This window comes from Strongylocentrotus purpuratus, unplaced genomic scaffold, assembly GCF_000002235.5.
Source record: "Strongylocentrotus purpuratus isolate Spur 01 unplaced genomic scaffold, Spur_5.0 spur5_contig_828, whole genome shotgun sequence".
In the NCBI taxonomy this organism is placed as follows: Eukaryota; Metazoa; Echinodermata; class Echinoidea; order Camarodonta; family Strongylocentrotidae; genus Strongylocentrotus; species Strongylocentrotus purpuratus.
This window is the reverse complement of record NW_022145533.1, coordinates 169,218-186,509: the sequence shown is the minus strand read 5'-3', so window position 1 is coordinate 186,509 and position 17,292 is coordinate 169,218. Positions and strand designations below refer to the sequence as shown.

The 17,292-nt window shown below is 37.5% G+C and overlaps 1 protein-coding gene across 2 annotated transcripts in view; it reads left to right on the top strand.

Annotated features, from left to right (window-relative positions):
• The first annotated feature begins 11,120 nt into the window (after positions 1–11,120).
• The window catches only part of LOC115923050 (transgelin-3-like), a 29,772-nt gene continuing 23,600 nt past the window's right edge, over positions 11,121–17,292 (top strand). Inside the window, exon 1 of one of the 2 annotated variants that reach the window (XM_030983170.1) lies at positions 11,121–11,733. In XM_030983170.1, the coding sequence (XP_030839030.1) occupies positions 11,683–11,733 (51 nt within the window). In that variant the 5' untranslated portion in view covers positions 11,121–11,682. Of the gene's footprint in view, positions 11,734–16,987; positions 17,161–17,292 lie in introns of those variants that run through there. The other variant, XM_030983164.1, reaches the window with a different exon arrangement.

The window sequence follows — 17,292 nt, the reverse complement described above, 5'->3', positions numbered from 1 at the left end:
CTCAGCCAGTATACATTTTCTACCAAAAGTGTTTGGCAAATGACATTTATTTGTAATCTTGAACATTGAGTGTAAGTTTCATTTGATTCTGTGAGAATTCATTATCTTTTTTTACCAGGACTCAAGTTTATCTTTAATGGGTTAAACAGCAGCTGTAAGATTGTATCTTCTGTTTGGAGCCAAAAGATCGCTAAGTTCATCCAAGTTAGTGTCCTTCCAGCTCCAAACAGACACACATGACAATCGAAACACAGTAGACTTTCACTTTTTGTATCTCAAGAAAAATTGTCTTAATTTAGAAGCTTGTGTCCCAAGTACATTGCATGCTATGTTAAGTCGTTGTGAGATTATACCCAAAACTTAAAGTGCTACCTTTAAAAGCTATCTAATCGATTTCAACATATGTTTGACAAAATTGTCTGAATAGAATAAATGAGAATAGCATCTGTTTAAAGCCCAAGTTAAAAAACCCTTTTAGCTGTCATAAGATGACAAGTAAGTTTTTTAAGTATTTGTTACATACTCCCTTTTTACCATGGATCGTGATTCAATGTGTGTTTACATAACAAGCCTTGCTGAAGCGAGAGGAAGGAGACATTTTGGTGGAATAATAAATGTCAGATATCCAAACATCGTTTGGGCTGATTTTATGATGCGAGAACGATTTGATCTTCATTCATGTAAACAATGTCCTTTCAAAATGAGGTATGTGGTGTGAAAACCTTTACAGTGGATTATGGAAGCGCATGCAAACATTGGTTTAAAGATAAAGTTGAGTTCTGGTCATGCGATTGTATTGTGAAAGAAACGTTGTAGAATCGATCAGAAAAGGTTGATCATCTAGCATATAAGTATCGGTGTGTATTGCAAGGTTCTGGAATCATCAAAATGATTAAAAAATTGGCCAAGTCTAGGCAAAGTTACAAACACTGTACACAGAAAAATGTATATGGGACTACGCGCCATGCGTGACACATGCGTTTTATCTCTCGGGTCTAAATAGAATAATTTACCAAATATATCAATTAGTAGGCGGTTTCCCGGCAAAATTGTTTCCATCATGTATTAGTCAAAACATATTCTTTCACATGATTGGTAATAAGAGCTTCCATTTCATTTTTTTGAAATTGGGGCGTTTCCAAAACTGGTCTTTACCTTTAAAGATAATGTTTATTTTGATTGAATTGAGTCATTTGAAACACTTATTTTTTCAAGCTGTTATGACTTGACTTCAATCCCCAATGAGTTTTTTTCCTTTTTAATGAAAATATATGAACCAAGTCATGGAGTGTGAAGACTGGATCTTTTCTTCATTTTTCATGTGAGAAGATGGCTTGTTTTAGAGGGAGGGGGTATGTGTGGTCTACATTATCTAGATTCTAGTGTACCTTGTTTGAGTGAGAAGATAATTCAAGTATAATTCAGCCTGGAAAAAAAAGAAAAAATTGAACCTGAGATTGAGGATGAAACCATCTTATAGAAAGTAAATCTGTTGCATGTCCAAGTATTAAAAATATAATCATATTATTGCTGAAACGTGGCAAGATCAAATAAACAATAACAAAAAAGTAAAGCATGGTAGTTGGTGCTCAGTGTAGGCTTGATGCCAGCCAGATTTATTGAGTCCTGGCCAAGAATAACTATTGTGATCATACGCACCTGCTCCTAAATTATTGATTTAGGGATTTATACTGCATTTGAAAATATTACGTTACAATGTGTCCTTCATCAGTATGTGTTTAGACTGTCTGAAAAGTTATGGATGTGGTATAATTGAAAATAGAACAAACGTCATACATTACTGAAGGTGTGGCTCAGTTTGTTAGCACAGTGATAGAATGCTCATGTTCAGTTAAATCCTTTTTCAACCTTCATTGATATCATTTTTTTTGTCTCATGAATGACAATTGAAGGGGGCTATTGTGAACAAAAAACATGTAGTATGTCTCATGAACATTCATCAGATTTATGTCAACAATAGTCATGCGTCTATATTTTATCAATGTGGTAAGTTTCTTTTGAAGCTATAAGTTGAGCTTAGGGTAGCAATTCTATCCCTTCCCTACCTCGCCCACACGGTTTGTTCTTTAAAATAAAGAGTACCGTAAATGATAACACTTTAACTTAATGAATGATATGTTGTAGCTGTCTCAAAAGTTAAAACGATTATCAGTTTCTATTATTCCACATCCTGTTTGCATCCTCGTACATGAAAGCATGCCAAACTTTCATTTAATTCATTACAGCACATGCTTCACTTTCATGACAGACATCATCTACTTTTTCAATGAAATAAAGTAGCACTTAAAGGTAAAGACCAGTTCTGGTCATGTGATTGCATTGTGAAAGAAACGTTGTGGAATGGATCAGAGAAGGTTGATCATCTAGCATATATAAGTATTGGTGTGTATAGCAAGGTTCTGGAATCATCAAAATGATAAGAAATTTGGCCCAGTCTTGGTAAAGTTACAAGCACTGTACACCGTAAGAAGTATATGGGACTACGCGACACGTGCGCTATATCTATCCGGTCCAGATAGATATATCAATTTACCAAATATATCAATTAGTAGGTGGTTTCCCGGCAAAATTTGTATCATCACGTATTGGTCAAAACATATTCTTTCACATGATTGGTAATAAGAGCTTCCAATTTTTTGAAAGGGGGGTGTTTCCAAAACTGGTCTATACCTTTAACAGAATACCTTTTTCTGGCTCTTGGCAAACAGAATCTCATGTCAGCAAATCTCGAATTCCCTTATCCAGCATATGACAGGCCAACAAACAATTATTTTCATTTGGTTAAACATTGAATTTTTATTATATGTTTCTGAGAAATGTTTTGACAAGTGAAATTGGCAAGTTTTTGTTTTAAATACCAAATAATAATATTAATAACATGTCTTGTTTACCCAGGGTGACCTCATCAGTATAAAAGGGATTGGGTAACTTTGTCTCAGATCCTTTAAAAAAATCCTTGATTTCGCTCATGCTGCAATCATAATTATAAACCTTTAGGGCATACATGAATCCCATGACATTTACAAGCCGATCGCCTGTCTGATTATCAAGATATTTTTGATTGGAAATCGAAATCAAATTTTGCGTTTTCCCAACGGTTTTCATAACACTACAGTCTATTGGGGAAATTGAGTATGGTAAAACCGGTCACTCAAAGATTTTTACTTTTTTGAGGAACTTCATGATCATTTTGAAGCGCAATTTTTTTAGGCTTCAATATTACACCGTTTCACAAACACTGATAACACGTCGGGCCGTGCATCTCAGATTTAACATTGTTAAACAATGCCTTTAATACTGTTCTCCCTGAGGGCCCTGCAATCATATTAAAAATAAAAGGTGCTCAAGCATTCAAGGAATTTCTTCCTACCTGGTACTGGGTACAGGAAGGATAACCAATACAACATTTATGAAGCAACTTATAATTATACGGGAAGCGACCGACTAAAGATAGCTGCTGGTCTCCAGACACTAATGTTTGAGAGAAGTACTTTATAAATGTTATGTGAATAAATTGTACAGTTTTCATGACATCTTTAGCTTGTGTTTGGTGTTATTCATGTTACTTGTCTGCTTATGTTTGTAATACTTATGTTTGCCACCAGTTCCCTGAGTCAGTGCCGTTAATAACTTGCAAGAGCTACCGGTACTTACCTACCTTTGCAAGCAGCATTCATAAAAGTGGAGGCGGTCATTGTCGCTTCCCGACAGACAGCTTCTACTGCTACTTCTACTGAGAGAGATGATGTACAGTATTTGGAAAGTGGTATTAGTTGCATTGGTAGTGAGGTTTTTCTGCTAATGCCAATTATGATGATGATACTGAGGATGATGATTACGATGATGCTAATGATAATGACGATGATGCTATTGATGAGGATGACGATGTTGCTAATGATGATGCTGGTAATGATGGTGATGATGATGATGATGATGATGATGGTGATGATGATGGTGATGATGAAGATGATGGTGATAATGATGATGATGAAGATGATGGTGATGATGATGATGATGATGATGCTTGTGATAATTGTGATCGTGATGTTGAGGAAGAGGATTGTGATAATGGCGATAGAAAAGCTGATGCTGAAATGATAGTGCTTAGATGTTTATGTTGATGTCTATGATGATGTTAATGCTGATGGTAGTGTTGATGATAAGGGTCTTTTTCCCTATCTCTCTCTTTCCCCCTTTCCATCTTTCTGACTCTCCCTCACTCCCCTATTCCTCCCCCCTCCCCCCCCCCCCTCTCTCTCTCTCTCTCTCTCTCTCTCTCTCCCTCCCTCTCTCTCTCTCTCTCTCTCTCCCTCTCCCTCTCCCTCACTCCCTTCCGAAATGCCAATTACGTGTTTTTCTTCAAAACGTAGCTTCCATTTTAATTTAAATACAAATATGAATACTTGTATATATAAATTTATTTATCTTTGAACATTGCTAACTTTTCTTTCTGCCAATGCAATCGAATTCAGTAATTTCTGTTTATCATTTACATGTACATGTATCTAATTTATTTAGAAAAGTATGATCTGTATCTGATTGATTGGCTAATTCATTTTTTTGAGAATCAAGGATTACAACAATAAATAAGTTACTGCTAGAATCAATTTTCTAAGTATTATTTTAAATTAGTTTAGAGGACACAACCAGCCCACACCCCGTTTAATAAAAGCCCATTCAAGCATACCTAAAGTTTACAAATATTGCACCCCTTCATTGTTTTCTTGTGTTCCAGTTAAAATTCTAGACCCAAAGATGCGTGGAATGTGTAAAAACATGTTGTTTTTGGCGGTGGTGGACTGGTGGTGGTGGTAGTGTTGTTGTTGTTGCGGCTGTCGTCGTTGTTGCTGTTGGCATTGTTAACATCGTTGTTGTCGATATTGTGCTCCATACCCTATTTCAGAATCGGTATGTTCGCTCTTGAATTTATCTGGTTACTGGTCCATTTAAAAGTCACTCGATGTGGGAAGCGATTTCCTTGTCCTCTGTATAAACGTTGAGTTTATTCCCGATCGAAAGGATTGTATAAAAAAAATCCAGAAGCAAATAAATCTGCATCTTCCGGATTTCATGGTGTAATGGATATATCCACTGGTTTGACTTCGTTTCCGTCATCTGTGATCCCTGTTGTCTGTTATGGTGTTGTCTTCCAACATGAGGAAGCTAGGTATTCGTGGGGGCGTTCGGGTGTGGGGTTGGGGAAGTTACTTAAGTTTATATCCGGAGTCTTGATCCGGGGAGGAAAGCGAAGGGGTGGGTGGGCCAGTGCCCCTTTTAATAGATTGAGGAAAACAAAACTTGTGTCGCATTTATTTCGTCATGTATAGAATTTGTAATTATTTTCTTGTTAATAATGATAATAGCTGATATAGCGCTTTTCAGGACCGAAGACACTCTCAAAAGGCTTTACAGATATATATATATTATTACCCCGGTCATCGGATTCAGGCTTACCCGCACACAATGTATTCTCCACTCCCTGTGGAGCATTCCAGCCAGGCATCATTTTAAAAGCGCACACTTGCTAATCTAAGCACATTATCTTTCGCATTCTACCGGGTACCCATTTAACACATGGGTGAAGAGTGGCAACTGTATACCAATGTCTTGCCAAAGGACATTAGTGCCGCGGTGCATGGACTTGAACCGCGGACCCTGTGATCCACAGTTCCGGTGACATATCCACTCGTCCACATGAAAAATATAAATGAGTTAAGGCAAATAAAAAAATTATATACATAATAATTATGAACGATTATCTTTTCAGTCTCCTACGGATCAATTGAATACACACAAAACTGTGACTGTAATGGGATTTCTCATGAGCATAACTAGCTTACAATATTCATGAATACAAAGGCGAACAAATGAGGAACAAATCAAATTCGTGTCCTCTTCTCGAATTAAAACATAGAATTCGACCGATAATCTATTCCGCATTATTTTTCTTTCACATCATTATGAAACTTCATCCCAATGTGCAGGTGTAAGGGTGATTTCATCTCCGTAGGGACTAGTTGTTCAAAGGGCGTATTATAAACACGCGCCTTAGGTCGTCAGTGTTTAATTAATAATAATAATAATAATAATAATAATAATAATAATAATAATAATAATAATAGACTAATAGTCCACTCCAAATTTTATTAAACCGAAACGGAAATTCTTTATGCCCAATTGATCGTGAGCCCGGCAGCCACTGAGCAGCGCCAGATCGACGTTGCTCTATCCCTTATTGTTGAACGCCAAACAAGGTGTGTATATTAATTAGGCATGATACGTGGCAATTAATGCGTGTAATTAATTTAATCAACCGTTCAGGTGATGGCGTTTTATAATGTGATACCCGTTTATATTTCGTTTAATCCAAGTAGAATAGTGAAACGTAAAGGGTTTGTGTTGCTCTTAATTAAAAATATTGACTAAATTGTCGCCTTTTCTGCTTCTGTCATAATTGGGGGGGTTACGTTGGTTAACACTTTTGCAAAAAAATACTGGGGAAAAAACAGGGATGGATGCTACGCGCAACAAATATATTAACTTCTTTAACATTCCGTTTCCATGGCAACGACCATTTTTTTTTTACATGACAGTGACTTCAAATGACTCCAATGTTTATTAAAATGAAACGGTCAGCTAATTAAGGTTAAAAGATGATTACCATTTGTTTAATGTTGTTGAAACAAGTATAGTATTTTCTAGATGTCCAATAAATATATCGGTTGTATAACACCATAGAGATATGCATAACAACAAACAAATTACATTTAAAAAAGAAACAATGTACATTGTACTTCAACTTCGGATACTGATCACAGAACAGTAACATTCTTATCATCTTTATGACGTTATTGATTGATAAATGATTTTTGTTCTTTTTTCGATTAATATTTGTTGTTCTTTTAATCTTACACGGTCGGTAGGGAGCAAACTTTAGATAATGTTTACAACGTCTTTTAACATAATGGAATTACAGAGACCACAATATGGGGAGCTAAGGGAGTTCAAGTAGTGAGTACTCCCCCCCCCCCCACACACACACACACACACGCAAACATAAACATACTATTTAATCAAACGGGCTCATGCCCATCAGCTATAAGACCAGAATAGTTGGGGACTCCGCGGGCACTCCGTTTACCTCGGGTACTTATTTATTTATTTATTTTTTATTTATTTCTAATATTTTGACAGGGTAGCCCATTCACCAACAAGTAGTGGTCTTCCATGGGGCCCTGAATGAACATATTTACATCGTTTATAACATTTATACAGAACAGTTACAAAAATAATACTCGTTTGCAAAATAAATATAATCATTAACCTAGTAAACAGTAATGTCAATAGGAAAATATTAATTAAGTCGCAATTATGTGAATAAGTTATGTAAATATTACAGAACATGCACGTAGTGTATGTACGGCTGAGCCATTCACAAATTACAACTTTGTTTAAACAATCTCTTAAATGAATTGACAGAGGAAGCCGTTCTCAATGAATTATCTAGCTTATTCCATTCAAATATGGAAGAAACAATTGGGCTACACTTATAACAATCAGTGTGAAATCTAGGCACACGTAAACATCCACTGTCTATTTGCCTTGTATGATGCTCATGTACATCATTAGGATTGATTAAGCCTACCTGAAGGTAAGAAGGTGCTAAGTTATGAACGCATTTATATATCATCATAACGCGACTTAACTCAAACCGCTTGTCTAGTGTCATCCATTTAAGACTTGTGAACAAATCAGCCGACGGTGTGTCATATGTCTTGTTCAATATTATTCTTGCGGCCCTCTTTTGAATTTTGGGGGTACCCCAATTATCAAGTATTTCCTCAGTTCTATAAAGTGTAGAAACCAAGTTGAATAAAAGAGAAAGAGAAACAGCAACAACAACAACAGCAACAACAACGAAAACAAGAAGAAAAAGAACAACAACAACAACAACAATAACAACGACAAGATCAAGAACGAGAACAAGATGGGGGGATGATACAATAAACAAAGGAATGGCAAACAAAAGACCAATAAATATAATATTCCGTCATGAAAAAACGAACGTTTATGGCATTTTCTGTACGGAGCAAAGTAAAGTGGACATCGCAAGATACGTCATAGTGTTGCCAATCATTTTAGTGTTTCACTGATGACAACTTTAATTCATAACTTTCCTATTTTTAATGTTTAATGCTTAAAGTTTGACTCGTTTGTTTCTCGCGCTTTTCTGTTGTTATTTGTAACCCTAGCTAAATTAACAGGATAAACGACTAAAATGAAAAGGAAATGGGAGGAAAAAAACCTCGAGAAGAAAAGAAAGTTAAAAAGAGTAAGTCTAATCAGAATAATATCTTCGTTTTATGAATTTCATTCAGAATAGAAAGAAAATATAGAATGAATAGGAGGAAGAGAACCTTATAATGAACAACCATTATGTTTCTTGATTCATCTGTTTTGCAAAAATGTGATTGTATTTCCATGGAACCTAGGGGTGGTCTCAACTGAGCCCGGTAATCTCATTTCCGTATATCACGCAACGCGTTAATCCATTCAAGCTATCATTTTCCTTGTCCCGTCAATTTTTCCTTATTCGCTTTAAAAGGATTTTGCCCCCAAAATTGGCAATGTTTTTTGCTCAAACATGAACGATATAACATGAATTATAATTTGAATTTGTATATAATGGTATAATTGTCTTTTTCTTCCCCTCTCTCTCTCTCTCTCTCTCTCTGCCCGTCTGTCTCTCTCTCTCTCTCTCTCTGCCCGTCTGTCTGTCTGTCTGTCTCTGTCTCTCTCTCTGTCTCTCTCTCTCTCTCTCTCTCCCTGTCTTTTTTTTAATTCACTACAAAAGGATTTGGTGTTTTTTAATCGTGATAAGGCAATACTTTGTTCAAAACATGAACGATAAAACAAGAATCATTATTTGAATTTGTCTATAATTTTAAAATAATTATCTTTCTCTCCCCCCCCCCCTCTCTCTCTCTCTCTCTCTCTCGCACCCCTCTCTCACTCTTTCTCTCTCTCTCTCTCGCTCTCTCTCTTTCTCCGTCCGATATGCTTCTCTCTCTCTCTCTCTCTTTCTATCTCTCTCTCTCTCCCTCCCCTCTCTCGCTCTTTCTTTCGCTCACCCTCTCTTTTTTTTTCTCCGATTGTCTGTAACTATGTCTGCTTGTCTATCACTGTCTCCCAAAGTTCTCTCTGCCCCCAACTCTTTACCCGTCTGTTTCTGTCTCTGACTGCATGATCATCTCTGTTTTCTATCCTTCTTCCCGCTCTCTCCTTTTCTCCCTCTCTTTCCCGTTTGCTCTTGACTTCCTCTCTTCTCCCCAACTCCTTCACTTTTCTTCTGTCGGTCTAATAAATTGGCTCATTATAGTGTGAATCATCAATTTGAATACAGCTTATAATATAGACAAGAACCTGCATGGGTAATAAACACTCGACAAAGCTCGTTCAGTCCTAAATCCAAACCTCTTTCTGCATGACATCACACTCATGACTCCAATCCAGGCACGTACACAAACGAGGCGGATTCATACGGACCCCCCCCCCCCCCCCCCCCCACTCCGGGGTCGGGGGGACCGCATGCGTGTTCCCAAAATTTCCGGTAAAGAGGTACTTTTTACGCACCAAAATCCGGCCCGTATTGACTTTATACACCGGACTTAGGGGGGGGGGGTGTTTTCAAAAGGAGGGGTACTTTTTACGCACAAAAATCCGGCCCGTATTGACTTTATACACCGGACTTAGGGGGGGGGGGGTGTTTTCAAAAGGAGGGAACATGCATACGCGTACCCTAAATAAAACTGAGTGGGGGGGAGGGGAACGCCCCCACCCCTCCCACCGGCGCCTTTTAATAAACCAATATAGCTATTGTGATTCCATTCAGCAGATCACTTTTCAATTATCAAACTGCGGTGAAGGTTCAACACTCGGAACATGCAAATTAAATGTTGTCTAAAGACCTTCTCAATATCCTTCGAAACGCTCGTTACAAAAATTATGAAGGATTATGTTAATTCTCAATCACTTTTGAATTGCTGCAAGGACTCATCTTTCAACTGCTTACTGTGGTGGCATTCTAATAGTATGAATCATTACAAGAGATAAGTCCCATTCTCATTCAAAGCACATGCGACCGTGAATGGTAATTAAAGAGAATGAGTAAATACAGAAAGACAGTGGGGTGAACAGGGGCAGTTAGAACCCCCACGGGTGAAGCCAGCGTATACCCTTCCCCTTTAAATCCAGACTTCCAGAGGAAAATGATACTGCTTTCAATGAATCTTCAGGGCTATGTGGGGCTTCCCAAGTGCCTGCCCCTCCCCCTTCGATTGATAAATTTCTGTGTGCGCCACTGTGCAATTTTTGGTAAGGAATAAGGATTCGCATTTCGTTTTGTTTTCTTAGTCAAAGAAAGAAGCTCAATTCTCTCAACATTACTCCCTTGCAGGGTTTGCAGTTTTTCACATTAACGCCCCACCCAGCCCCCCCCCCCCCCCTCGCTCTCTCTCTCTTTGTTGCATGTAATGGTTATCCTGGGTCCGCTCTCGTAAGACAAGAGTTCTGAAGTTACAACCTTCATTTTAACTCCCTGATTATATACTTCATTAAGAATCATGCCGTGATGTCTGACCATTCATCCCTCTAGCAAGTAGCAACGGGAACCTGGCAAGCGTTTCCGCTTCCGCTCCAGACGCCTCTCTCTCTCTCATTCACAAGAAGGGGGGGGGGGGGGGTTGGAAGGGTGGGGGTATGGGCAGTTAATGTACTATCATGAATCACATAGTTTTCAAATTAATCAAATCAGTGAAAAAGGAATCATGCTTGATATAACTACGTTGATTATCGAAACTGTCCCTCCAACCATTGATTAATTATCGAAAGGAATGGCTAGATTAATTCACCTAATTTGTTTCTATATCGTTATGAATGTGATTTCTAAATCTTGGCCTATGATAACTAATAAGCCTGCATGCATCACGCTGCCCCGCCCCTTCGTGTCACAACTACCTGTTATCTGGTTATGCCACTTCGATATGCTTGTTTGTCACCTATACCTCGACGGAAACAAAATCTCACCGCCACATTCTTTGCACACTATTATCACCAACGTGTAAACAAGGAAGAAGACAAAAACAGTGATCTTGTTTCATGAAGGTCCATTGCTAACACAGAATAGCCAGCCAGCCATGCGATAGTAATTTTCTTTCTTTCCTAAATCGCATAAAACGACTCGTCACCCGGCTGTAGCCTAGAGCGCGAGATCGGATCGGAGAGGGTGTGACCATTTTTGTGTGGATGTTTCCCGCCATTATCCCGATCTAGGATACAACAGAGATCCTACGCATTATAGCACCTTACCTCGCGAATCGTATTTTCAAACCATTTACAATACGAGCCAGACCGTGAGACACAACATTCTCTCTTTTTTACTGGATATATTACCAGTACAATTGAGCTAGCTCAGTTTTGTTCACTCGCGAACAATAGGAACACACCTTCTTTTTTGTAATTGTCTGGTGAGACGACTCGACCTGAAGCAACTAGGTTCGGCCGACCTTTCATTGTAGTATATAAAATAGGGGAACATTTCAGAGTTGAATATCCTCTCTTCAATTTGACTCAGCTTCAGGAGTAACACAGAAATAAATCATCATGACGGGCCGAGCACCACCAAGCGGAATCAACAAGGACATTGAGGACAAGGTGATTATTATTGTCATTAATCAATTATGATTTAAAGATAAAGACCACTTATGGTCATGCGACTGCATTGTGAAAGAAACGTTGTGGAATCGATCAGAAAAGGTTGATCATCTAGCATATAAGTATTGGTGTGTACTGCAAGGTTCTGGAATCATCAAAATGATAAGAAATTTGGCCCAGTCTTGGTAAAGTTACAAGCACTGTATTACGTACACAGAAAGACGTGCGTTTATCTCTCACACACCAATAGATAAACTAAGTAAGCGATTTCCCGGCAAAATGTTTATCATCATGTATTAGTAAAAACATATTCTTTCACATGATTGGTAATAAGAGCTTCCATTTCATTTTTTGAAATTGGGGCGTTTCCAATACTGGTCTTTACCTTTAAACATGATCGCAAAGACTTTCAAGAAATCAACCCAAGGGCGATTTAAAAGCACCTTTGTATTGTCTACAGAAAACGGATTCGAAATATTATGTTATAGTCGTGTTCACACAATTCAAAAAGTGGACGCACATGAGTATCGAAATTGAGTTTTTGCGACCGTGTTATTGTTATCCATTTTATACCAAAGGATAATTTGATGTATTTGCTTGTGCTAAATATAATTTTTTCAAATAAATAAAAATGTATCCTTTCTCACCTTGTATGATTATCTGTATTGCGATTTATTTTCAAGATTATATATCATAAATTATATCTGACATAAATAACCAGATAACCTTACTCAAATATGTGTCAATATAATGTCAAGTGGGCCAAGGATTTACAAAATGATATTCATGGTTTTACTGCAATATACATGTACATGTACCAGCATAATATTCAAGACAATATTAACATAATGGATGTATACAGAGGCATGCACTACCTTCCAATTTGTTAGTTCTTCTCATGTGGTTTTACATATCTTTTGAAATAAGCACGCACATTCGTGTATTAGTATTATGAGACTTAACAACATTTATATACAAAATGTTGCTAATAATAGTGTGCCAAATGTGATTATGGTGTTGTTATAATGGGCATCAGTGCAGTGTTGTCAGCCGGTGAGCTTTCATTATTTTATGAGTTTGAGTAGGTTATTTGGCCTGTGGAGAGATGTTTTTCTTCTTTTTGTCAATCTAAACTCTCAAGGTATTTTAATAAAAAGGAATTTTCAAAAGTATTTCCCACTTTCCCTTTTCATTTTACTAGCCGAGTATATTATAGTATCGATACAATTTACACTTTCACTATTTATATGTTTTCATGTTATAGGGTTCCGGTATGTGTAACACATTACGTATCGGGGCGTTAAGCCTAAAATATGTTGGATATTCTAGTTTTGTTTATTGTAAAGACTGATGCCCCAACGTGACATGTTTTTCTCAAAAGCAGGAGAGCGAAACAGAGGTCATTATAAGTATGCAAGAATGTAGCGAAAACAATGTTCTCACCTTCGCAAGTACTATACAGTCATACCGCCAGCCCGACCCCCAAAACGACCATAAACCGACAAATCGGTGCCATTCGGGGGAGGGGGGGGGGTGTCGGCAGGTGTCGGTTGGCTGGCACTTTTAAGTCTGTCTGTTATCGGGTTTTGTCATCCTATTGTCGGTTTCCATAATATCTTTTCAATATATTTGAAAGATATTATCTTTCAAATATATTGAAAAGATCCTTCCCCGCCCTTTTGTAGCAGACCGATCGGGGTCTATAGTCGGGGATTGGTATATGGTCCCAGAAGAAGAATAATGAGGATAACAAAAAGGGTAATAAAATTATGATGCAGGCAATTTGGGAAAGGGATACCCTTTTTATCAACATGATGATTAATCATGACTTAAGACAAGCAGTAAAATCAGACAAATAGATAGCGAAACATATAGTTGTAAGAAAATTGGGCAACGTATAACAATTTTAGGTATGATATTTTTAAAGACATTGTATAGTATATCTGTAAAGCGCTTAGAGACGTCTGAGATGTATTAAGCGCTATATAAAAGCTGAATATTATTATTATTAATCAAGGGAAACTTTGAAAATCACCTTTGTTATAATGAGTTTATGTCATTCTGTCACTATTATTCATTGCTTCAGTTTGTAATATATTTTGATACAATCAAGTTTCTTTTTTATCCCCAACTAAATTAATTCCCTCATAGATTGCGAACGTTATATTGATGTATGTTATGTTGCTTTATATTATGTTACTTTCAGGTACCTTCAAAAAGGTTCATGAATTTAACAAGCTGAGGCTATTTCAAATATCATAATAATTAATTTCATCTCTTGCCGGATATAATACATTGAAGTTGCCATTAAGTCGATTTTCTTAAATGATTGCGATCGTGCTAACAAAAAAAAATCCAGCAGAAGCAGAAAAGGCTACAATATTTATTATTGAATCAATTTTCTGATTAAGAGCAACACACAACCTTTATATTTCACTTTTCTACTGAGATTAAACGATACTGAAAAACAACGGGTTTCACATTATAAAACGCCATCATCATTCTGAATGGTCGATTAAACTAATTTCACGCATTAATTGCCGCATGTCATGCTTTATACACACTGAATTAAACCCTGACGATTTAACGGGAAGCTTTATAACACGTTCTTCGTAGTCTAGTCCCTACGGAGATGACAATCCTTACACCTGGGGGGGGGGGGGGGCATTTCACAAAGCATTTCTTCAATGACAAATAACAAAAATCTGTGACAAATCTGGTGATGGCCAATCAGAAGCAAGGATTTCAGTAGCTTATAACATAAAATGTCATTTGTCACTGATGACAAATTTTGTGAAACGCCCCCCTGCACACCGGGATGAAGTTTCATAATGATGTGAACGAGAATGATGCGAAATACTATGTTTTGATTCGAGAAGAAGACATAAATTTGAATAGTCCCTCCCTCATTATTTTGTTTGCGGTCGTATTCATGAATATTGTAAATAGGTATGCTGATGTGAAATCCTTCGAACAATAGCGCCCACCCCCCCCCCCCCCCCCCCACCCCACACCGAAATGATTATGATGGAGGCGCGCTCGTGCATGCAGTTTTTACCAAGGAGTTCGGGAAGCAAAATTAGTCAAATTTGCCCATCTCTCTCTCTCTCTCTCTCTCTCTCTCTCTCTCTCTCTTCCCATGTCCTTTTCATTCAAATGGGGGGATGCGTGGGAGGATGCCACTAGATGTAAGTCTATTACCATTTATTTTTATTTCAGGCGATAGTGATTAAGAAAACGATTATCTCTTTTGCTCCAGTCCGTGAACGGTATGGAGCAAAAGGAAATAACTAGATTAGAACTAATATGTCTGAAATATTATTAGGCATTGGTGTTTGTGAGTATTTTGTTTATGATAAAAGATTATTATCGGCATTTTCATTTCCGGAACCGGAAGGTAAATAGCATGCTACCACTTTAAGATGAAAACAAAAATGTAAGATCACTTGAGTCCTTTGTTCACGGAATTCCAAATGTCTTTGTTAGTAAGACGGTGGTCGCACATCTGGGGCCCGTTCCATTTTATCTGAAGAATATCTGACGTCATAAAGACATAGTGAATGATAAAGCTGCGCACATACCGCATCGATGACGCATCATTGGTCACTGTGTACCCAGACACTACTCAGACGAAAGAGACGATAGAACATTTACCCCCCCCCCCCCCCCTAATTTGTCAAGTTTCTTCTTCGCTTTCAAATACATGCACACGACTGTCTGGCGAGGTTGATTAAAGCGAGAATCTATCCTGATATTGAGTTCATAAAAAATCCAGTTTATCTGAAAAGTTGTGAATGAACTTTTGGTAGATGGGGAGTGAAAAATGGCATTTTATACAAGGGCAAGTAAATTGTTGGTAAAACAAACATCATAAGTCATTAATTGTTCAGTAAAATTTTAAGCTGTTTTCACCGATCATCGGAACGCTCAGAGGGGGAGGGGTGGAAGGGATGAAGAGGAGAAATTCAAAAAAAATATGATAAAAGAAAGGGAGAAAGTCGGGATCTTGAAGAAAAGATCGAAATATTTTAAGAGAGAGAGAGGATAGAGAGAGAGAGAGAGAGAGGGGGAGAGAGAGAGAGAGAGGAGAGAGAGAGAGAGAGAGGAGGGGGGGGGGTCGGAAAAAAAATCAATGATACGGAAGCATTTCCCGATTTGATGACGTCACTTTGGTTTACCAGGCCCAAACAGCAGCGAGCTGGACAGACGTAATCTACATTTTTGATCTCTATATCATCTTCAGCTCAGCAAGAGGTGTACTAGGCCTATTTTCTTTGCTGATTTAAAAAAAAAAACTTAGGCCTACCAATAAAAAGCGCCACTCCGTTTGAAATAAGCCTGAGTTTATTTGAAAGACATTGTGTCAAACTGCCATCAGCCTAATTCCATCATTTTCAAAGGCATAGTACTTTATTCATTCATTTGTTTATTTATTCATTTTCTTTTCATTTCCAGGAACATTAACATTAAAGGAGTATAACAATCACAAAGAATACAAGAAAGTTAAGTAAAATGATAAATACGATAACATTATAAAAGAAACCATCAACCTATGCCTGTGGATTACCAAAAGAAATTGAGTTTAGGTAGAAGGCTCTCCTCACTAGCTGATGTCATAATACATAAATATACATATTAGAGATACATAGATATAGGTAATTACATAAGATATATATTATTCAATATTCAATACCAAGAAGAAGCGAATGACAAATCATAAGATCATCATTATAAACAATTTTATGTTGTGCAGGTCGTAAAAGCGTACAGTTTTAAAAGAAGGAAGAAGACCCCCCAAAATAACTTAAATTTGGCAAAGAAAAGCATGAAATAAAATTACCTCACTTAAAACTATTTTTTCGTTATAATTAGTGTTGTTGACTATTGATCAGTCGGATTGTCGATACATTTTTTATCATTTCCAGGAAGATAGTTTTACTTATCATTAATTTTCTTTCCGCTATTCTGAAAATTAACGGGACTTCTCTTGTTGCATGAGCTCTGTATACACAAATGAAACGAAAGAATGTTTATTGTATTTGTGTTGTTTAATATTAAATCATGGACCTACAAATGAATGCCCACATTGAACAGACTGGGCATGATGAATTTCTAAGAAATAAGAAATGCTTATAAATACCAGCTCGTGGGCGTGGACACCACACGCCATCACCCAGCATACACAAATTCACCAGCCATTCACACACAATTCTCGTGTACTCACGATAGAACAGCTGCTATAGTATACACAACTCTCAGCATCAGTTCAAAACTACGATCTCGCAAAGGAGTACATGTATCTCAAACTAAGTTTAGAAGGCCTTTCTGAAAACTACCTGTTGATTAATAATTGTGATTATACCTGCCAAAATGCCTGGCAACAATAGAGCACCGCCGAGTGGAATTAACTTGGACATCCAAAGGAAGGTAATAATATCAGATCAATAACTTTCTTTTCGTTTTGATGTATCATCTCCTCGGAGTTGTGAAGAATCCCTCTAGTCTTGGCCCGTATCTCCCCGTAGGTGCAGGTGGGACGTTCGTGAATGTCTGGCTGGC